This window comes from Melozone crissalis, unplaced genomic scaffold (genome assembly GCF_028551555.1).
Source record: "Melozone crissalis strain CALT ecotype California unplaced genomic scaffold, PUWL_Pcris_2 ptg000062l_1, whole genome shotgun sequence".
Taxonomy (NCBI): Eukaryota; Metazoa; Chordata; class Aves; order Passeriformes; family Passerellidae; genus Melozone; species Melozone crissalis.
Genome location: NW_026535840.1, coordinates 1,652,773 through 1,676,232, shown reverse-complemented (window position 1 = coordinate 1,676,232; position 23,460 = coordinate 1,652,773). Strand labels below are relative to the sequence as shown.

The 23,460-nt window shown below is 45.7% G+C and overlaps 1 protein-coding gene across 2 annotated transcripts; it reads left to right on the top strand.

The window, feature by feature from the left end:
* On the top strand, positions 1-21,784 carry LOC128944959 (hexokinase HKDC1-like). Of its 2 annotated transcripts, XM_054288466.1 has the most exons (18): positions 1-234; positions 3,699-3,861; positions 8,064-8,212; positions 8,647-8,766; positions 9,604-9,699; positions 10,329-10,428; positions 11,038-11,221; positions 12,280-12,435; positions 12,958-13,191; positions 15,345-15,649; positions 15,923-16,071; positions 16,161-16,280; positions 17,702-17,797; positions 17,882-17,981; positions 18,917-19,100; positions 19,811-19,966; positions 20,660-20,893; positions 21,487-21,784. In XM_054288466.1, the coding sequence occupies exons 1-18, from the start codon at positions 172-174 to the stop codon at positions 21,629-21,631; spliced, it is 2,754 nt and encodes a 917-aa protein (XP_054144441.1). In that variant the 5' UTR covers positions 1-171; the 3' UTR covers positions 21,632-21,784. The 2 variants fall into 2 exon arrangements, with proteins under 2 accessions (XP_054144441.1, XP_054144439.1); XM_054288464.1 differs by lacking the exons at positions 1-234; positions 3,699-3,861; positions 8,064-8,212; ... (10 more) ...; positions 17,882-17,981; positions 18,917-19,100 and adding an exon at positions 19,108-19,233.
* The last annotated feature ends 1,676 nt before the right edge of the window (positions 21,785-23,460 follow it).

The window sequence follows — 23,460 nt, the reverse complement described above, 5'->3', positions numbered from 1 at the left end:
CTGCATGGATTTATTTCTGGACTCAATTTCCCAGGAACTCTGCTATTGCACACGGGGGAAAATGCCTCTGCTGAAGTTTCTCTAGCTCCAGCTTGGTGAATAAAGATCTGTCGCTTTGGAGTTACTCACAGCAGCTCTGTCACTACTGACTCATCCATCTGCTTCAGGAAAATGTTTGCTGTCCACTTGCTAGCTTTCCATTTCACAAAGCTAAAAGAGGATCAAATAACGAAGGTAAGTTGCAGCATTAGCTGGTTGCTATTTTAGGAGCTGTGTTACCCAGATACAGAGGGGTCTGCAGTGAGTAATGCAGACCATATAATGGCATTATCCACTAAAACCATTCAACCAAATGGGGTAGGAGGTGTTTAGACCTTAAACCACCTGGTGAGTGTGAAAATAGGTCTGGTTAGTGGTTTTCCCTGCACAGTCATAAGTGCTCTCCCAGTAACAGAGCAAATTCTCTGCAGTAAGGAAAAGTGCTTAAGCTTTATCTGGCATGGTGTGGAAGAGCCCAGAGGACAGAAGGGATGGCTCTGGCAGAGTCCCCTTGCAATGTATCATGAATGATGGGATTTCTCAAGCTGAGCAGGAATCAGGAGTCAGTCACGTAGCAAGGACAGGGAAAACCCCTGTGGTCTTTGGTCTGGGTCTGCTGAGATTCAGGAGAGATTTCCAGCTGGTGTTGGGGTTCCTGTGCCTCCTCTGTGGTTATCCAAAACTGGCTAATCACTCTGATGTGTATAGTTGGAAAAGCTTGAGATGGCTCAGATCTGGAGTTATCAGTACTGGCAGTGAGCTGCCTAATGGTTGCTCTTCCCCAATCTACTTTCATGCCATGCTGAAATGGGTTTTTGGGCTTGTGTCCATCATGAGACCGTGTGAGACCTGTAAGCTTCATGGCTCAGAGGTCCTCTGCTTTGTGGACATGTCCCCTCTGTACTCCTGGGGTCTGCACTGAGTGCTGGCAGGTGCCATTGCTGCCAGGCTCTGTTCTCTGGTTTCTGGAAAGGTGGGAGCTGGGGCTGTCTGTGGGTGTGGTGGGAGATCCAAGGTGCTGGTGCTTGGATCTGCCTCCATCACTGAGCTCATCAGCAAAGGGAGCAGCTCCAGCTTCTCCTGTCTGTGCCCAAAACATGGAGTGGCCTGTTCTTCCATTAATTCTGTTTTGGAGAGATTCCAAGGGAAGTACTGGTATCTCAACAATCAGATGTCCCTGACTCAGTCATGGCCCTTTTATCCCTGGGATTTAATGTGATCAGAAAAAGGCCTCACTGCCCCTCCCCTCTGTGAGGAGCTATCTCTTATCTAGACAGAACTATTTCTTCATTCTTTTTACTAAGAGAGAGAAGGACCTTGTGGAGCAGTGCTTGGATGGAGTGGGCTTTGCAAGGAAACATCCAGCTTGCAGCTGAGTGAGGACAGTGGAGACAAGGGAGCAGAGGAATTCTGGCAAACAGAATTTTGCTGCTCTGGCAAACAGAGCAGAGGAATTCTGGCAAAAAATTCAAGGCTGCATTAAAAAAAATCAAAAAGTCTTTCTGTAAGGTGCAGACTAGCCCTTCCTGAAGGCAAGAAACCACATGCTCCTCAGACTTCTCCTACAGGCAGCCCAGGATAGGATTTACAGAACAGAGCCGATTCCTCGCTTATTAGAAAGAAATTTCTTCCCACCTCTCCCTCTCCAGGCTTATTTACTCTGTGGTGGCAAAACCAAGAGCCTCCTGCCATGAAAACAGAGCTGTTTCCATAAATGAGGCAAGGCCCTGTTCCTGTGCCATGGGAGGGGGTTGACCAGTTTGGTTTAGCACAGCCTGGCCATTCCTGTGCTCACCAGTAAATGGTTCTGAGAGCAGGGCCTTGCTCAGGCTGTGAATCAGGCTGGAGAGCAGCAGGATTTCCTGGGCTCTGCCTTATCTGGTTCCTTGGAAAGGACTGTCTGCTCCTGTGGTTGTAGGTAAACAGGGTGGGGAATGCAGTGTCTGGGCAGCAGGGAGCTGGTGCAGGTTCTCTGCAAACAGACACAGTAATTTTTATTACTCTTGAGAGCTTTTCCCCCACAGGGGTTTCTGTCACATTGCCATTTGGGTCTGTGTCAGAGTGCATGAGTGCTGCATGTCTCCAGTCACTGCATTTTCTCCAAAAAACCAGTACAGGTGCATAAGCTAAGATGATGGATCCTACACAGTGGTGGAGCTTCAAAAAACCATTGGAGGAAATGAAATACTTGCACAAACAAGGGCTACAAAGACAAATCTGAATAACAGCCTTTTCAAGGCACAGCTGTATCCAAAGGCAGCTGCTGCTCTGGGACAATTGGATGTTGTAGTTTAACATTTTCTCCTCTCTGTGTCTGTTAAGTGAGTGCTGGAGTGACTTTCAGGATCCTGGCTCTTTCTGGTGGGTTATTGCTGACCATCAGTTTAAAATGGCACTGTGAATAGGTAATTAGTTTGTACCTCATGAAAATAGGCAGTCAAATAGTCCAAACTGCAGCAGAGACCAACTTATCTACAACCTGCACTGCCCTCTGTTTAAGCAATGCAGCCTTTTAAATCCAGCCATGGTGGGACTTTGTATGTATGTGTGTGGTCCTTAAGGAAAAAACCTTTCACTTTGTCCTGATGAAGCTGTTCATAAACACTGGTTAACTTCTCTGCCAGTTTATCTGAGCTGCTTCATAGATATTTGGAATTCTTTTCTATTCAACTGCCTTCTATTTTGATGTATTCTGTGAGTTACAGACCTTTAACAAAGGGTATTGATTGTACCCAAAAAAATGTGTTTTAGATGTAATCCTAGAATCACAAGAGAATGGAGAGCAGAGCTGGAGTGGGAAAAAGGCTTTGAGTTCCAGCCTGGCATGCCAACAAAGTTAATTGTCTGTGGAGTGAAGCAGTAGCTGAATAGACATTTTTGGGTTGTGGCTGACATGCTTGAGTGCTGATGGCATTTTCTGGAGAGGTCAAATTCTCACCAGATTGACACACTTTGCAGTTCTAGCTCATTACATCTCTAGCAGGAGAGGATGGTGTGGAAACAGCTTGTCAGGGTACCAAGAAAATCTCATGGCTTACATAGATTGTCAAGTTACTGAGCCATCAGAAGAGACGGCCAACTTTTGGGCAGTGATTCACCAAGGCTGCACTAAACATTTCCAAACCAAAGTTTCTTTAGAAGAGTGAATGCCCTGATGATGACCTGGAGCTTGCTTACAATGGCAATCATGAGAACTTCAGTGCTGAGGTCGAAAATGTGTGGTGGTGTCTGAGGGGGTCACCAGGACGAGGGAAGAGATGAGAATCTTGACTCCAAGTTCTCAGAAGGCTGATTTATTATTTTATGATATTTTATTAAAAGAAAATGATATACTAAAGAAAGAGAAAGGAGACATCAGAAGGCTAGCAAAGAATGATAATGAAAGCTCACAACTGACTTCTCAGAGTTTGACACAGCTGAATTGGGATTGGTCATTAAGTAAAAACAATTCACAGGGAACCAATCAAAAATGCACCTTTTGGACCTCCAAACCACATTCCAAGCAAGCAGATAATTATTGTTTACATTTCTTTTCTGAGGCTTCTCAGGAGAAAAATCCTGGCAAAAGGATGTTCATAAAATATGTCCGTGACAGAAAATGAAGCGAACAAGCAGCGCAAGGAGCCTGCATGGCTGAGTGCCACCTTCCCTCCCTGCAGGTGGACAGGTTCCTGCACCAGCTGCGCCTCCCTGATGATGTCCTGCAGGATGTGGCAGCTCGTTTCCAGGCTGAGATGCTGAAGGGGCTGGCCAGGGACACCAACCCCACGGCAGCAGTGAAGATGCTGCCCTCGTTCGTGCGCTCGCTGCCCGACGGCTCAGGTGGGTCCCTGCTCAGCCCTGCTGCCAGCAGCACAGCACACACACACACACACAGGGCAGCCAGGTCACTCACTGAGAACGTGTGTGTGCTGATACTGAGCCTGGGGAGGGCTGGCATGGTGGGGAAGATGAAACAGGAAAGTCTTATAAATATGATTGCCTGGCAAAAGATTTTGAGAATATGGAAACTGTAAGTGAGATGGAAATGAAAGCAAGCTTTGAGATACCTCAGTTACTGAACAACTGGAAAACAATGGTGTGGCTGCCTGCAAGTAATCCCCTTTTGATGGAACAACACCCTCTGCTTGCAGACAGACCCCAGGGTCAGAGCAGACCCTGCAGCTTGGCAGAAGGGGCCCAAAGAGGAGTTTTTAGGGTTTAAAATGTAACACAGTGTGGTAATGTAGTGATTCTTACAGGCTGTATGGAATTGCTGTAGGATTTGTATCTTGTACTAGATTGGTTAGTGAGAATCAGAATATTCAACACAGAAGAAGATTTATTGTTTTGTAACGGGAACCTTGCTCTCTTACCCTTTTACTCTCTTATGCCTCTTACTCTCTTACCCTTTTACTCTCTTACCCTCTTACTCTCTCACCCTCTCATCCTCTCTGCCCCTTTCTCTCTCTGGGGCCTGCTCTGGGCTGTGGCTGGCAGCTCCCAGCAGGGCCCTGCACCCAGGCCCTCTGCAATAAACCCCAAATCCCAGCAGGGCCCTGCACCCAGGCCCTCTGCAATAAACCCCAAATCCCAGCAGGGCCCTGCACCCAGGCCCTCTGCAATAAACCCCAAATCCCAGCAGGGCCCTGCACCCAGGCCCTGTGCAATAAACCCCAAATCCCAGCAGGGCCCTGCACCCAGGCCCTCTGCAATAAACCCCAAATCCCAGCAGGGCCCTGCACCCAGGCCCTCTGCAATAAACCCCAAATCCCAGCAGGGCCCTGAACCCAGGCCCTCTGCAATAAACCCCAAGTTCCTGACCTGGCTGCAGAGATCTCTTGTGTCCGTCTGTCCCGACTGTCCTACCCCCGTCACTCCTACACTGGCAGAGTGGTTTTTCCCTTGCACCAGGTGGATTTTGGCCTGGAGCCGCTTGTTTGAGGAAAGGAGCTGGGAAGTGCTCAGGAGCAGCTTGTCCCGTCTGTCCTAGTGCAGGCCTTGCTGCAGGAGCTGTGGTGGACATGGCAAGGGCAGCCTCTGCAGCCCAGAGCCTGCAGTGCACTCTGCTGGGGCTCTGGGATGTGTGACCTGGCCTTGGAGCTGCAGGGAGGGCAGGGTGCTGCAGTGAAACCCCTCAACCTGCCAAGGGACGGCAGCAGGGCATCCTCAGAGCTGGGACCCACAAATTCTGCACTGCTTCTGCTAATTCCCCAAAAAAGTGATCCCTTCTGCCCTTCCTTCCTTGCCTTCTCCATTGGAATAAACTGCTCCTCAGTGGGATCTGCCAGGAACTGCTCTGCTTCTTCAGCTGAGACTTGAACAGAGAAAGTGCAGTGGTGTCCTCTGGGAGGATGAGATAGGAACTAAAAGCTCATCTTGTTTGGAGAAGCAAGCACACCCAAAATAAAACTCCTCAGCTGGCTCCTGGCAGTGCAGGCTGACAGAAAATGGCATTTTCCCCAGGTTTAACCAAGTTAATTTGTGCAGGATTCTGTGTCTCACCGAGATCAGGACTCGGTGTAAACCAGCTGTGCAGAAAGCTGAAATGTTAGCTTTGTACTTTTCCACATGACTTTGTTCCCTCTGATGGTAATTTCCCTGCAATTAAATGAGGAATAACAGCTTTCATGGCATAAAAAAGGCATTTGAAGGCAAGTGCCTTGAAATGAGGCATGTCTGAGAGAAGTTATACACAAACGGATGGAAGGGGGCACTCTTCCTTTGCTGCTAGTTTTGCCAAAGAGAAACAAGTCCTTTTTTAACCCTTGCCATCTCAGTGACAGTCACTGGTCACTGGTCCTGGGGTCTCACAGGTCTCAGATGTTGTTTTGGAACAGCAGGGAGCCCCTGAGGCCAGGAGACCTGGAAAATTGCATGTAGTGTCATCAGCAAGAGCTGATGTCTCCCAAGGCCAGGCTTGGATGGTCTGTGTGGCCTTTCCTGTGTGCCAAGGACATGCTGCAGCATCAAGCTGGGCCATATCCTATTGACACACTGCCCACTCCAAGTATCACACTGATTTTTCTATTTTTGCCCTCTGGAAAAATCCTTGTTGGTTATTTTGCTGCCAGACTGGTTAAAAATTCCAGCAGGTTTAAACCACTCAAACTTGGATGGTTATTCCTCCATTATTTATTATTATTATTGAGTCGTCCTCCTTCTCCTCCTTCTCCTCCTTCTCCTCCTTCTTCTTTTATTACTATTACTATTATTATTATCTTAGAGATTTTTTGGTGCCCTCAGTGTTGCTGTCTGAAATGACTCATTTAGAGCATCTTTCATAGTTTAGGGATTAACAGTCTGACTAATGTCACAGTTTACTGAGTAACCCAATCTGCCTCCTCACCTTTGATAGCAGACCATGGTATTACAGGTAGAATTTCCTGCTTCCTTCCCTTTCAGGACCAGATTTTGTCATGTTTGGACTGTGGAACAAAGATCATGCAAGGCTAGGCACATACCCCACTGTGTTTTCCTTTGGGGAAGGGCATTTTCCTGTGTGTGGGATAAACAAATTTTATTGTAGCAGCGAGGCCAAGCTGTCCTTCCATCTGAGGTTTGCTGCTGGAGATGTGTGTGTCTCAGCAAGCCTGTGAAACCAAATGGGGCTTTCACAGAAACACCAAAAGAAAAGGAAAAGGATTGTGTTGGTTGACTTTGGGTGGCAAATTGGCTTTGTCCCACTTAGAACCTGACTTCTGCACTAGAGCTGAGTCTTAACATGTGTCTGAAAATCCTGCATCCTCCACTGGATACAGGCAATGACCTTGTGCCACATTTCAGGTGATGGTTTGGCAGCCCCTGTGTGCAGGGGGAACAACCCAAACTGCCAAACAAACATTGAATTAGCTGTTACACAGCAGGCTGAAAGGAGAGACCTGATCTTGCTGAGGGTCTCTCAGCCCTCCTGATGCTCCCAGGCCCATCCAGGATCAGGATCTGCCATCCTGGGGCAGGAGAGGCTCTGCCTGTGCTGAGGGAGGGCCCTGGGCTGTGCCCATCAGCAAAGCACCTTGTTAAACCTTTGCTTTTTTTGTTAGGGTCAGGATTAAATGTGGGAGATGGTATTTCTTGTTCAGATTCAGATGTTTGTTAGTTCTTATTTATGTTACAGTTTTATAAACTGTCAGTTTTACAGCACTTCACTCTAATAAACTAAAAAATGGAGACCTCTCTCTTTACAAGGCTTTTCAGGGGTAAACTGTCTAATTTAAAATTAGACAGTTTACCCTTAAAAAACAAAAAATGACACTTAAATTATTTTTACTTTTAACTTAATAACTCACTATCTGTGGCCCACAATGTGGACTCTTTAATCTAATTACATAATAATACTTAAACTTGTGAAGAAGAAGGACTAGCTTCTGTTTTAAAACTTCTATCTTGTTTTATGTGTATTCTATCTTGTTTTATATATCTTAATATATTCTGAAACTTTAAGTTTTCTACTATGTGATATTACACACTTCTATTAAAAACTGGAGACCTATCTCTCTCTCTTTACAAGGCTTTTAAAAGATAAACTGTCTAATTAAGAAATGGCACTACAATTATTTTTACTTTTGACTTAATAACTAATTATCTGTGGCCTGCAATGTGGAGTTTTTTATCCAATTACATAATACTACTTAAACTTGTGAAGAAGAAGGACTGGCTTCCGCTTTTAAACTTCTATCTTGTTTTATGGATATTCTATCTTGTTTTATGGATATTCTATCTTGTTTTGTTTTATGTATATTCTATCTATATTGTTTTATACATATTCTATCTTGTTTTATGTATCTTACTATATTTTAAAACTTTAAACTCTAAGTTTTCTATTCTGTGATATTACACATTTCTATTCAAACTACACGCCAATGATTTCAGTCCTATTATTTAATTTTGGAAGTCTTCTATACAGCCTTAGGTTAAATGTAGTGTTCTTTTGGGGGTCAGTGCCTGTCAGCACACAAGGTCCCAGATTCCCAGTTTCCAGGTTCCAGCAGCCCCTGGCCATCTCTGTGGCCATCCCAGTGATGTTGTTGTCCCCTGTGTTGCAGAGAAGGGGGAGTTCCTTGCTGTGGACCTGGGGGGCTCCCAGCTCCGTGCCCACCAGGTGAGGGTGTCTGATGATGGCAAGCAGAGCAGCCAGCTGGAGAGCAAGTTCTACCCCACACCCAAGGAAGTCACCCAGGGCAACGGAGCTGAGGTAGGGCACCAATGCTGCTGTGCTTTTTCTGTTTTCTGAAAAATCCTCTTCACCAGCATTTCTTCTCCTGGGAAGATGAGGAGCCCCAGCTTCTCCATGCTTTGCTGCTCTGGAATGTGGTCTGGAGATTGTTCATCCAAACATGTGAATTGTTTTTACTTAATGACCAATCACCATCAGCTGTGTCAGACTCTGAGGAGTCAGTCACGAGCTTTCACTATCATTTTCGTTAAACCTTCTGATAGATCCTTTCTTTTTCTTTGGGATAGTTTTAGTATAGCATTGTAATACAATACAATATAATATCAGCCTTCTGAGAACATAGAGTCAGATTCTCATCTCTCAGCTCATCCTAGAAACCCTCACAAACACCACACTGTGCTGCTGCTGCACCTGCCTGTGGGACACTGCCCAACCGTCCTCTCTTCCTGCAGCTCTTTGATTACATTGCTGACTGTCTGTCAGACTTCATGGAGACCAGAAACCTGAAGCAGAAGAAGTTACCTCTTGGCTTTACCTTTTCTTTTCCGTGCAAACAGACCAAACTGGATGAGGTAAGGTGCATAAGAAATGCTCTTGTCGAGCTCAGCTCCTTGCAGAGTCTGGAGAAGCTGTTGTGAGTGCAGGTGCTGCCCTGTGGCTTTTATCTGGGGTCATGCTTAAATAGCTCTTTGAAGAAGGCAGGGATGACTTTTAGTACTTAACTAGACCTGACTATCCTTCAGTGATTCATTTCTCATCTCAAGGCAGCAGCATCTTTAAGCTAAAGCTATTCTATTGCTCTGTCAGTACCCAATTCCACAGGAACCATGTGCCCTGCATTAACACTGTTAGAAAGAGATGTGCACTTCTGTCACACATTTTTAGTTTTTTAATCACTCCTAGTTTGTTTTTTTTTGTTTGTTTTTTTGGTTTTTTTTTTTTTTTTTATTTACAGTTGATTCTGAATAGGAAATACCTGTAGCTGAGCTGCTTGAAATACTTCTTAAGGAAACAAAAATTATTTTGTGTTCTCTCATTCTAGCCTCTCTTATTTCTAGGGGTCTGTGCTTTGGGCTCCAGTCCTGCAAACGCTTTTTGCTTAATGCTATTAGACTGTGATCAGCATAGGAAAGCCACATGTGCTTTAAATGAAGCACAGGGAGACACATTTACGGAATTGGGACTTTATGACTGTACCTTTTTGGCTGTGTTGGTACTGACATGCACCCCAAGGTAAGATGTGACTTGGAGGTTGGTACTGACAGGCGCTCCAAGGTGAGATGTTCTACTCTGACTCATTTTGGCTGAGTTTTAATAATGGACTTCTCCACACTCTTCAGTCTTGACTGGCTTTGTGGTTTGTGTGCTAAATTTGTGTGCTTTTGGGTCACTGCCCTGTTTCTTTTCAGGGGGTTCTCCTTGAGTGGACAAAGCACTTCAGGGTCCGAGGAGTGCAGGGCACAGACGTGGTCAGCTCCCTGCACAGGGCCCTCCAGAAGCACCAGGCAAGTCCATTGATGGCAATTTTTAAGGTCAGCAGTAAGAAATTATTAAATCTGCCCTTGAACTAGCGGACAGTCTTTGGATAACACCATATTTTAGTATTTTGGAAAGCCTTGCTTTTCATGTTTGGTGCTATTGGTAGCACCAGCCAAGAAATTCAAAACATCTTTCCATATCTTGCTGACTTTGTAGCAAAGAGGAGACTGCACAGCCTCAAGGGAAGGGCTTTCTGCTTGAGTGTGGTGTTGCTGCATGTTGTAGCTGCATTTCTGTGTGTTCCTGTCCCACCTGGTGGGTTCTGCTCAGGTGGCAGAGGATGTTGTCCTTTCACCCAGCACAGTATCACAACACTCACACCAATAATGTGTCACTTTTCTGGCAAATGAGGTGGGATTGGGGAAAAACAGATCCTTCAAGCAAAGAGGCTGGCGAAACACTTCAGAGACATTTGTACCCTCACAGGGCTGTGGGAAGAGTGTTGTAAAAGGAAGCAGTGTCTTCCAACCAAGGAGTTTTCCTGAATGAGGCCTTCAAAGTACAGGCAGGGAATATGTCTGCATGCTGGTGCTTTATCACAGAGGAGGCTTTCTGAGCTTTTCTCCCTGTTAATCACCCATCTTTCTGCTCTTAGGACCTAGATGTTGATGTTTTGGCCCTGGTCAATGACACGGTGGGAACCATGATGACTTGTGGATATGATGACCCGCGCTGTGAAGTTGGACTCATAATTGGTAATTTTTTCTGTTCACCATGAAGGGTTTTTTCCCCTCTCATTTGTTGAATTACTACAAATCTGAAGTAGGAGGGAGTTTCACAATAGAGGAAAGAGCAGGAAGAAAATGGAAAAAACAATGGTTGGATTTTCCAGCCTGGCTGCCTTCTGTAAAGCAGCTGTTTTTATGCTGATCACATTGCCATCAAATACCACAGTCTCCATTTTGTCTGGGCTCAGTTGTGACCAGCATACTAAACTTTTCTGCTGACTGTATAGAAAATTACTGTGTCTATCCAGAGAAAGCTGAATTCCCCTCACGTCTGGTAGTTAGTACCAGCTATGCTTTCCACAGTTTCTCCATTTCATGCACTATGATGCCTTTTATTAGGCACACAGAAGTACATTTGAAAGAGAAAAAAATGTTTTTAAACAAGTCAAATCTTAGAATAATTTCAGTTTTTTTTCATTCCCTGTGAAATGATGATTTCACGGGTGCAGGTGGCTTATATGGACATCCTGTGCCACAGGGTTATGTGTTTGTGCTTTCTTCCAAGGACAATATACTGACTTATTCCCAAACAAAAATCACACATGGAACAAACAGTGGTTTATCCAATGCCCACAGGGACTGGCACCAACGCCTGCTACATGGAGGAGATGAGGCACATCAGCCTGGTGGAGGGGGACGAGGGCAGGATGTGCATCAACACAGAGTGGGGGGCCTTTGGGGACGATGGTGCTTTGGATGATCTCCGCACGGAGTTCGATCGGGAGCTGGACCTGGGATCTCTCAACCCTGGAAAACAACTGTAAGTGACTCCCTGTCTGAGCTCCCAGAGAGCTTTTCCAGTGTTTGCCCCATTGGAACAGGAATTGTCTTAAGGGAACCTGAGATGACGTGGTGGTGGTTCTGTGTAATCCAGATCTTTCCCTTCTGGAGAGGGTGAGTCCCTTCCTGCAGCTTCCTGCTGCAGGCTGTTGTGCTGTGATTTCAGGGTTTACCTCAGAACCTCGGGTCCCTCCCCTGATAATTCCCTCCCAGGTGTGTCAGTCACCTCTCCTTTCCCCTCCCAGCACTGTCTGTCAGTCCTGGAATTCCAGAAGGCATCGAGTGATTGGCAGATCCTAAGGATGCCCTCTACCCCTGGGGGACATTGGGCCATCCAGGTGCCCTTTGTCCCTTTGTCCCTCCCCTCCTGTACCTGGTTGAGGGCTCCCTGCCCCTCTCCCCAGGGTTAAAGGAGCAGCAACCACGGGCTCAGGGAGTTCTGTTGGAGCTGGTGCTGCATTCAGAGGCCTGTGGGCCAGAATAAAGCTCTGGATCCAAACCCTCCATCAGGGTTTGGATCCAGAGCCGACTCCTTTCCTTCAGCATCGCCTTAAAGCTTCTCCACAGAGGGAAACCTGAGCAGTGGTTTCCCTCTTAAAGGAGGAGGCTCCATCCCAGCACCACCAGAGCTCCTGCAGGCCTGGACTTGTCTCCATGTGCCCAGATACAACATCCAGCCAGCCCAAAGTGTCTGTGGGGTGAAACACCACACACCCAGCCAGCCCAAAGTGTCTGTGGGGCAAAACACCACACATTGCACAGCCAAAAGTGTCTGTGGGCTGAAACACCACACAGCCAGCCAGCCAAAAGTGTCTCTGGGGTGAAACACCACAGTTGCCACTATTTGGCTCAGCACCAAGGGCCAGAGAAGCTCAGTATTGTCCTGTACACAATATTGGTAAATTCCAATATAGGAGCCAAGGGATTGCTGCTGCAGCTGCCCATGGGGTGTTAAATCCAGGTGGTTGCTCTGCTATGATGCTGTGGAGGAAAAGATCTGGTGAACACCTCCTGAATCCTTCCTGTGCTCTATTCCAGGTTTGAGAAGATGATCAGCAGCCTGTATTTGGGGGAACTTGTGAGACTCATTCTCCTTAAAATGACAAAGGAAGGTCTGCTCTTCAATGGGAAAGTGTCAACAGCTCTGCTTACTAAGGGCAAGATTGAAATGAAACACGTGTCTGCAATGGAAAAGTAAGAACTTGTGTTGGTCAACATCCCAGATGCAGGTTGTTCAAACAACCTCTCTGGAGACCTGAGTGTGTGGGACAACTGCTGCAGTTTTCAGCCTCTCTGATGTGGGAATCCTGGGGCTGTGGAGATGTAGTACAGATTATAAATCAGCTGATGGATGACTGCATGGAAAACTGGGATTCTGATGGTCCTCACTGTCACTCCAGGAATTATTTTCTTTGTTGTACTGAGTAAAGCTGTATATCTGTTCTTGTGCTCTCCTTCTTTGGACTGGTTTATCCCATTCTCTTCTTGACTAGCTGATTGGTGTCACCAAGTGCTGAACCCCAGGAAGTTCAGCATTGAACTCTCTCCCCTGGGTACTTCTGGGAATGCTGTGGGAGACACATGGCTGGTTTATAGGAATCAATTATCATGCTGTCTGATAGGTTGTGCCGTGGTCTCCTCTCATTTCTCTTTGAGCCAAGGTGTTGATTTGTAAGTTTTTGCATTTGGTGATGAATTCTCTTGTTTTGGGGGCAGGTACAAGGAAGGCCTGAGCAACACAAGAGAGATCCTCACAGAGCTGAAGCTGTTTCCCTCAGAGGAGGACTGTGTTGCTGTGCAGCACGTCTGCACCATCGTGTCCTTCCGCTCGGCCAACCTGTGCGCGGCCGCGCTGGCCGCCATCCTCACCCGCCTCAGGGACAACAAAAAGCTGCTGAGGATGAGAACCACCGTTGGCATTGATGGGGGGCTCTACAAAACACACCCCAGGTGAGCAACAAAGAGGATTTGATATTGGTTAAGAGCCTCCATCTGCACATGTGTGTGTGGCTTTTCAGAGAACTGCTGGTTTTGCTTCAGCTTTGGGGTGAGGGCTAAGTGGCTTTGGTATTGCAAAGCTGTCCCAGGAGCTTTAGAATTTGGAGTGGAGTTGGAGCTGGGGGTGCTCAGCCTGGAGAAAAGGAGATTCAGGGGTGACCTTATCACTCTACAGCTCCTGAAAGGTGCCTGTGCTCAGGTGGGGTTGGTCACTTTCTCAGGCAGCACTGACAGAAACAGAGGACAGAGCCTCAAGCTGCACCAAGGGAAATATAGGTTGGATATTAGGAAAAGAGTGATAAAATTCTGGATTGGTCTGGCCAGAGATGTGGTGGAGTCCCCATCCCTGGATATGTTTAAGAAAATCCTGGATGTGGCACTGGGTGCCATGGTTTAGTTGAGGTGTTGGGGCTGGGTTGGACTGGATGATCCTTAAGGTCCCTTCCAACCTCATCATTCTGTGAATTCTGTGAAAAACATGGAACACCTGGAATAATGGTGTTGGAGGAAATGCAGCTGATTTCTCACATGACTCCTGGGCCTCTAGGACACCTGCAGTTCACTGTGGGTTTTTTCTTTTCTTTTTTTCTCCCTCCACTACTTCCCTGTTTTTCCACCTGTGCTTTCCCAAACTGGAAACCTCCCCCAACCATTCCCCCAAACTGGTTGGAGGCCTGATTGCAGCCAGAGATGAAGTGAACTTGTGAAGTGAAGTTGTGGTGTGATTTCATGGTTTACCTCAGAACCCTGCATTCCTTCCCTGATGATTCCCTCCCAGGTGTGTCAGTCATCCCTCCTTTCCACACCCTGACCCCTCCCAGCACTGTCTGTCAATCCTGGCATTCCAGAAGGGTGTTGAGTGATTGGCAGATCCAAAGGATGCCCTCTACCCCTGAGGGGCATTGGGCCATCCAGGTGTCCTTTGTCCTTTTGTCCCTCCCCTCCTGTCCCTGCTTGGTGGCTCCCTGCCCCTTCCCTGCCCCTCTCCCCGGGGTTCAAAGGAGCAGCAACCACGGGCTCAGGGAGTTCTGTTGGAGCTGCTGCTGCATTCAGAGCCCTGTGGGCCAGAATAAAGCTCTGTATCCAAACCCTCCACCAGAACCGACTCCTTTCCTTCACCATCGCCTCAAAGCTTCTCCACAGAGGGAAACCTGAGCAGTGGTTTCCCTCTGAAGGGAGGAGGCTCCATCCCAGCACCACCAGAGCTCCTGCAGGCCTGGCCTTGTCCCCATGGGCCTAGCTGTAACACCCAGCCAGCCCAAAGTGTCTGTGGGGTGAAACACCACACACCCAGCCAGCCCAAAGTGTCTGTGGGGTGAAACACCACACACCCCGCCAGCCAAAAGTGTCTGTGGGGTGAAACACCACACACCCAGCCAGCCCAAAGTGTCTGTGAGTGAAACACCACACACCCAGCCAGCCCAAAGTGTCTGTGGGGTGAAACACCACACACCCAGCCAGCCCAAAGTGTCTGTGGGGTGAAACACCACACACCCAGCCAGCCCAAAGTGTCTGTGGGGTGAAACACCACACATTGCACAGCCAAAAGTGTCTGTGGGGTGAAACACTGTGATCGTGTTCACAGGGGTCTGAGGATGAGGGAAGAGACAAGGATCTGACTCCATGTTTCAGAAGGCTTGATTTATTATTTTATGATATATATTATATTAAAACTATACTAAAAGAGTAGAAGAAAGGATTTCATCAGCAGGCTAGCTAAGAAGAATGATAAGGTTAGCTAAAAAGAAAGAATGATAACAAAAGTTTGTCTCAGACAGAGAGTCCGAGCCAGCTGACTGTGATTGAACATTAATTAGAAACAACCACATGAGACCAATCACAGATGCACCTGTTGCATTCCACAGCAGCAGATAATGCTTACATTTTGTTCCTGAGGCCTCTCAGCTTCTCAGGAGGAAAAATCCTAAGGAAAGGAATTTCCAGAAAATATCATGGCTACAAAACACCGCAGCGCCGCTCTTTGGTTCAGCACCAAGGTCAGACAAGCCAAGGCACATCCCATACACAATATTGGTACTACCAATAGTAAGCCATGCCCCAAAGGGCTGTGAGAGGCTGAGGGAGGGTCTCTGTGTCCCTGCCAGGTACGCCCAGCGGCTGCACAAGGTGCTGAGGAGGCTGGTACCCACGTGTGACGTGCGGTTCGTGCTGTCGCGGAGCGGCAGCGGCCGCGGGGCCGCCATGGTCACGGCGGTGGCACTCAGGCTGGCAGCCCAGCGCCGCCGCCTCGATGCCACCCTCGCCCCCTTTCTGCTGCCCCCCAGCACCCTGCAGCAGGTCAGGGACAGCATGAGGGCTGAGCTGGAGTACGGGCTGAAGAGGGAGGCGCGAGGCCAGGCCACGGTGAAGATGCTGCCCACGTACGTGTGCGGGATGCCGGATGGGACAGGTGAGGCTGGCTCCTGAGCGCCTGGAAGTGCTCAGGAAAGCTGCTTGTCTGTTTTTGGTGGGGAGGAGTATGCTAATTAATCTGGCACATCCCAGGGGATTGATGTTGTCAAACTGGTGCTTCCTGCTGTGTTATCTGTTATCTTCAGCCCTATGCTAGCAAGCTTGATGGCATAAATGCCATAGGGAACAGAGTGCTATCATCGGTATGCTGTTCTGACTGGCAAACGTGCTAGGAGAACCACCAAAATGAAATGCCTTTCTATTCCTTCAGAGAAAGGAAAGTTCCTTGCCCTTGACCTTGGTGGCACAAATTTCAGGGTTCTGCTGGTCAAAATCAAAAGCGGGAGAAGAAGATCAGTGCAAATGTACAACAAAATCTTTGCCATTCCTTTGGAGATCATGCAAGGGACAGGAGAAGAGGTAATCTGGAATGAGTGTTTTACTGATCCAGCCAAGCCCCATTATATGGGATTACTTATGAGATTTTTATGCCTCTTCTTTCCTTCCAGCTCTTTGACCATATTGTCCAATGCATAGCAGACTTTCTGGATTATATGGGGATTAAAGGTGCTCGGCTTCCTCTGGGCTTCACCTTCTCCTTCCCCTGCAGGCAAACCAGCATTGACAAGGTAAGGGCTGCAGTAGCTCTGCATCTGCTTGGTGAATGACATCATTTTGGGCAAGGCTGACTTGTTGGTCTGGAGAATTTATTACTTTGCTTTGCAAATCAGTTGTGTTTCATGAGAAAATTATTGTCCTGTGTTATCCACCTGCCTATGGGAGGCAGAGCTTTCACTTTTTGTCTCTGGTAAGCGGTGGACATGAACTTGCTTTTGTTTTATAAAGATTTAACCCTCATGACAGCAAAATGAAGTGCATGTTTTTAATAACCCAGGAACCTCCTTATGCTGCCTTAACTCCTCAATGGCATGAGATAACAAATGGCTCCTTGTGCTTGCTCAGCTACAGTCCCAGGTTGTTTTCCAAGCTGTGCTGCACAGCTCTGACTGTGTAACTTCTGCACCACATTAGCTTCTTTTTGCTGAGTGGCTGTTGACAGACTTGAGCTTACTTGCTCAGCTTGGAAGAGTTGGCTTTTTGACAGATATCATGTCTTTTATCTTATCTGAAAAGATTTATGGATTTCCAAGAGGGGCAGGGGTTGTTGTGCTGCTTAGTTCTAGTCAAATATGTAAGATATTGGGGAAATGAGAGACTGCTATTTTATTGAATGTTTTAATGTCCTGGTGGGGTTCACAATAGCTTCTAAAGCTGGAAGTTAGTCTGCTCTGTCTCAATTTCCAGCTCACTGTTGAGAGTATAGCAACAGGACTTGGCCTTTTGTGGAAACATGAATTCATGTGCTTTCTGAACCTACAGACTAGCATTTAGGTCTTGACAAATGATTAGGAAGCAAATTCCAGAGTATTGATGGCAAACTGAGTGAGACACATCTGTATCCCATGATATGTTGCTCTGTGTGTTTGGTCTTATGCTGTTGCTGGAACTTGAGGGTGTTTCTTAATATCAGCTTTTTCTCCCAGTTATCTTCTATGGTTTTTTTTCCCCTTTGGACAGACAGTCCAGAGCCACTTAGGAAGTGCAAGGCTAATTACTTCATGTGACCTGGAAAACAACTTCTGTCAGGCCAGGTTGTTGTCTGAAAAGAAACAAATTAGTGTTGCCTGGAGTTGTGGGATCATACCAAATGTCCTTCAGGAAACAGCCCAAAAATTAACGGTAGATTCGTTAATGTTTGATGGGTGATTGATGATTTACAACAAAAGCATTTTCCAAATGAGTTTTAGAAGATACTGAGTGCAGTGCCTTGACAAAAAGCTGAGTAAACTTGGAGCCACTTCCACCAGCAGTGGAGTAACAAAGACACACGAGCACAGCCTGCACCAGACACCCACAGTAACCTGTCCAGGCAAATATGTCATTTGGGAAAAAAAAAAGCCTTGGGGTGGGAGGCAAGAAAAAGCTGATGCTTGCAATGTACAGTCTGCTCTTTGTCTCCACTCATGGCTTTCTTTCTCTTCTGCTTCAGGGAACACTTGTGGGATGGACAAAAGGATTCAAGGCAACAGACTGTGAGGGGGAAGATGTTGTTGATATGCTGAGAGAGGCCATCAGGAGGAGAAATGTGAGCTGGTTTTTCCTGCTCATTTTGGTGTATTTAAAGCACTCTCACTCTGGCATTCCATGCTGATCGTGACTTGTGTTTCAGGAGTTTGACCTGGACATTGTAGCCGTGGTGAATGACACTGTGGGGACCATGATGACCTGTGGCTATGAGGACCCAAACTGTGAGATTGGCCTTATTGCAGGTACAGTGGTGGCCAAGTGGCCACTGAGAGAGGGAAGCACCTATGTAGAGCTGGGCTTTGGCATCTCTAAACCAGCACCTTTTATTTGAGTTTGATATATTAGAATATATATATATATATATTAGTATATATTGATATATTAGTGTATATATTGATATGCTAGTGTATATATTGATATACTAGGATATATATTGATATACTAGCATGTATATATTTATATATTAGTGTATATATTGATATACTAGTGTATATATTGATATATTTATTAGTGTATATATATTGATATTCTAGGATATATATTGATATATTAGTATATATATTGATATATTAGTGTATATATTAATATACTAGTATATATATTGATATATTAATGTATATATTTTGATATACTAGGATATATATTGATATACTAGTATATATATTGATATACTAGCATATATATTGATATACTAGTGTATATATTGATACACTAGTATATATATTGATATATTAGTTGCTTGGGGTTCTTGGCAGATTTGTGTGGTGCTCAGCAGGAAACTTAGCAACATCTGCAGCAGATAAGTTCCTGAACCTGTTGGATTTTTGATCATCTCTCTGGTGGTGCCTAACAAGTGTATGCAGGGTAAAAGAACAAAAGCAGGTAGAGCATGAATTCTTGTTTTGACAAGTTACTGTGCAGCCAGGTCACAGACCATGGAAGAAGCAAATGTTTTTAAAAATCTGAATGAATTCTTGTTGGGCTTTTTAGATTATTCCCCCAACAGGTTCCTCCAAGTTTTGATCCAGAAATATATCAAAGCATAGAATCATAAAATGGCCTTCGAATTTGAGATGAGGCAAAGAGAACTTTAAGATGAGCACTGCAATCATCTTCCATCAGTTTCTGGTGCTGCTTCACTTTTCCAGCTGAAATCTTGTAATTTCTTTCCTTCCAGGAACAGGCACCAATGTTTGCTACATGGAGGACATGAAAAACATAGAAACAGTGGAAGGGAATGAAGGAAAAATGTGCATTAATACAGAATGGGGAGCATTTGGTGACAATGGCTGCATTGACCACATCAGGACAAAATATGACAGAGAAGTAGATGAAGGCTCCCTAAACCCAGGGAAACAGAGGTAAACGTGGTGGTCCTGATGCCAAGAGCCTGATGGAGTCAGTCTTCGAGAGACACTGGCTGCTTTTTAAAATGTGCTTAATGAATGAATAATCAGAAAGGAAATTTTAATATTGCATTTCTTTTGTTGCTTGGTAAGTAACCTAGATATAAAAAAACCCAACCAAAACCAACCAACCAACCAAACAAAACCCAAAAAAAGAAAGAAATAAGCCAAAGACATACATGGTTACCACGACACTGTTTTCAGCTTAAAGCATTACCAACAGTGCAGCTTTTAAGATTTCCCTGCAAAGTCTAGGTCATGCTTTGTTCCTCCTCTTAGGGTGATTTTTCAAAGGCAAAATACAACTGAAGCTTGTTGGGTAAAGACAATATTGATCAGATGTGACTCTGGTGAATGCATGCTGGAACAGGCAGGAGTTTCTCTTCAGTGTGGACTCTGGCTTTAACACAATATTCTGTTTAATATTGCAAAGGTTTTTTTCCTACTTCTGTTACCATTTGGCATAGGTAAATATATTGTAATTAATGTTTGCACTTGAAGTCTCTGCAACAGATTTTTGATGATTGAGAAATGGAGTTCCATGGCTATTGCTCTGCAAGGTTGGACTGCTTTTTTTTTGAGTTCATGGGGCATGTACATACTACTCAAGCTAAACAGAGCCATCTCTTTAAATGAACATTTTTATTCTTCTTTTGACCCACCAGGTATGAAAAAATGACCAGTGGAATGTACCTAGGTGAAATAGTAAGGGAAATTTTGATTGACTTAACCAAACAAGGGCTGCTGTTCAGAGGACACATTTCGGAATCACTCAGGAAAAGAGGAATATTTGAAACAAAATTCCTGTCTCAGATTGAGAGGTAAAGTTGTTAGATTTACATGGTTTAAATCCTTGAAGTCTTCTGGGACACCTAGAACACAGTCTTTTGCAAGTGTGGGGAGCCCTTTCCTTCAAGAAGTCAATTAAGTCAGTTTTCTTCTTTGTGCATCCCCCACCTCCAGAATGAAAGTTAAAAATAAGAAAGTGGGGAAGTCACAGAATTATTGCTGTAATTATATGAATTATCATTTCCTATCCACACAACTGGGTTATCTTGGATGCCTGAGCCATCAAGCTAAGTATTTCTTGTGGGACTTTAAACAGCACTTATTTAAGAAAGCAAGAAGTCAGCGATACACGAGTATGTGCGTACCCATATATCTACGTGGTTACAATAGGGTATTTGAAACACTTTCTGCTGTGGAAAGCCTTGAAAGGAGGGTCTCAGGAAAGTAACAGTTGTGTGGCTGAGCTGGCTGTGCTCCCTCGTGGCTTTGGGGTTAGGTGGCTAATTACTGTTCGAGATGCAGCCTAACATGGCAAAGGGCATGGCAGGAGCAGCTGTTCCATCTGAATTCAGTCAGAAACCAGCCTTGAGGGAACTGGGGGGTGTTAGAGCTGAGGTGGGCCCGTTTCCCTTGGCCCAGAGCTGTGTGAGGTGAGGAGCTGTCCCTCACTGCTCTGTGTCCCTCACTGCTCTGTGTGTCCCTCACTGCTCCGTGTGTCCCTGCAGTGACCGGCTGGCCCTGCTGCAGGTGAGGCACGTCCTGCAGCACCTGGGCCTGGACAGCACCTGTGAGGACAGCATCATCGTCAAGGAGGTGTGTGCAGCCGTGTCCACCAGGGCTGCCAGGCTCTGCGGGGCAGGGCTGGCTGCTGTCGTGGAGAAGAGGAGGCAGAACCGAGGTGTGGAGCGCCTGCAGATCACTGTTGGGGTGGACGGGACTCTGTACAAGCTCCATCCGCAGTGAGTGCCTCGGTGCCGCTTCCCTTTGCTGTTTGCTTGTTTCCACTGTGAGAACAGACCTGTGCCAGCTTTCTGCTGAGAGATTAAAAACCTGAGGTGGAGAAGGATCTAACACATTTCACTGCATTTTGTCATTTCCCTTTCCTAGCCAAAGGATCAAAAATTGTAAAGTAAGCTCCAATTGCCACTGGGAGGCTCTTTTCTCTGGGAAATACTTATTTTCCTAATACTTATTTTCCAGTGTTTTGGTAGATTTCTACAATATCTGAGTCTCCTAGATGGAAAGCTGTCTTGAGTTTTCGGAGTTGTTCACAGTATTCTGTGAGCAAGGCCTAGAAACAGCATTAGCTTTTGAGCTGGGAGGAGAGAACCTCCTTCAGGATCTCTGAAGATGTGGCATCATGCTGAACAAAAGTGAAATGGAGAAATAAAAATTAAAATCTGATTGTGTACAAAAGTTTGCATCTTTCATGAATAGGAGGAAAAGCAAAAGAAAGCAGTGGCCGAGGTACCTTGCTTGTAGGTGAAAACAAAGATCTCAGATCAGAGAGCAGCTGCTGAAACGTTCTGCTCTTCTCTCCCTTCCCTTTCAGTTTTTCCAGGATCCTGCAGGAAACAGTGAAGGAGCTGGCCCCTCAGTGTGACGTGACTTTCCTGCTTTCTGAAGATGGAAGTGGGAAGGGAGCTGCCCTCATTACTGCAGTTGCAAAAAGGTTGCACAACGTTGGACAGAAGTAGAAATGAGAGGCCAAGGAACCCCAGCCCTGCCAGGCGTGCGCAGCAGGGGTTTGCTGGGTGGTGGTTCCACAAAGCTTTGCCAGCACCAGCACACAGGTAGCTTTTATTGGGGAGCAGCTGCTTTTGACCAAGCAGGATTGTGGATTTTTGGTAACTTGGGTTAGGTGCTTCTGCTCCCCACTGGAATTATATCTTGGCATGGCACAGATCCTGTAGTGCATCTCCAATGCACGTGGGAGAGTGAAAACAAAACAAAATCAACCCAAATGTGTCTTTTTACAACATCTTAATTAAGCTACTGCACCATAACTAAGTTTATTACCAGTTTCTTAGGATTCTGTGCTTAGTTTTGTCTTGCCCTGGCTCGAAGAATATTGAGATTCTGATGTTGCATCTCATCTAGTGGAATATTTGTTCAATGCTTCCCAGGTTTTACAATAAATTTGGAGGTGAAATAAATTAATGGACTGTGGTCATTGATGCTCCCCCTGCTGCTGCACTGGTTGCAAGTGTAATGCAATACTTCCCTGAGGACAGGAGGCATGTTTAATTGATGAATGTAAAGTAAAAAAATGTGATTCCACAGAAGATCAGTTTGTGCCAAAATATGTCAGGGCATCTGAGTCACATAAAACTAAACCAGTGCTGCATGGATGCTGACTGTGACTGATTCTTTGGATCCTGAAGGACACAGAGAATGTAAAAGGAGATACAGAGTCTGCAGTGTCTGTGTCAGGGCTACACAGAGGGTATCAAACAGGCCACCCAAATAGTGTGTAGAGGGGAAAAAAAATCACCTAAATTTCTGAAAGTCTCCTCTTTGTTTTCCCTCTGTTATCTTCTTGCATGTTCCTGAGAGAATTGTTTCCATTTTGTGCAAAGGAAGTTTATCCTTGGTTTTCATTTTCTGTTGCCTGACTGTTTGTAGTCTGTTTGTAAATAAATCTGTGTTGTTGTGAGCCTTTGCTCCTCTGTCCAGTGCATCTTCTGAGTTGAGGGAAGAGCATGCAGGTAAGTGGGAGCTTTCTTAAATCTAAACCTTTAAACCCAAACCTTCCTTTAAATCTAAATGTGTTTGTGTACTCAGCAGCACTGCAGTGATTGTGAAGGGGTTTGTGGATGGAGCTCATGGCCTTGTGTGACCAAATGTCCCTGACCTGCTCCACCCAGGAAAAACCAAAACAATAATATGGCAAAGAGGGGCTGCAAATCTGTGTGCTGCCTGTTGTCTCTCCTCAAATATTCCTGTATCACTTTTAATCCTCTCTTTGTGGGTATTTGCTTCCTCGTGGGCTGGCAGCAGAAAGTGGGGCCAAGAAATGTGCTTGGAGCCTAGTTAGGTCAAAAGTAACTGTGGTGCAGGGGGGTGAGCAGTTGGGTTTATGTAATGATCTGTAGCAAGGCTGCTGCTGGGTTTAAATTTAGCAATCCCAAATTCAAAATTGGAAGCTACACCAGACTTTTGCTGTTTTGTAGTTTTTTAAAAAAAAACCCAAAATGTGTCAACAGCTCTATGTCTGTGTTGGAGTTACTGGATGGGTAGAAGATACTTGCAAATAATTTCACTTCTGAAGGAATTCCTCATAGTGCTTAGCTCACTGTACCAAGTTGTTATCTCCTATTACATTTAATGTTTTTCTCCTTTTGTCGAGAAACTTAGTATTTTACTTTATATTTCAGAATCCACAGAGCAGCAGAAGCCAAAGTTTCCTGTGTAATAAGGGCAGTGATCTGGAGTGGAAGTTTGTTGCTGGTAACAAACAAGTTAAATCTGGAGGGGCTGGGTGTAGAAGAAAAAAAATTACTCAGATATTGAGTCTATGTGAGGC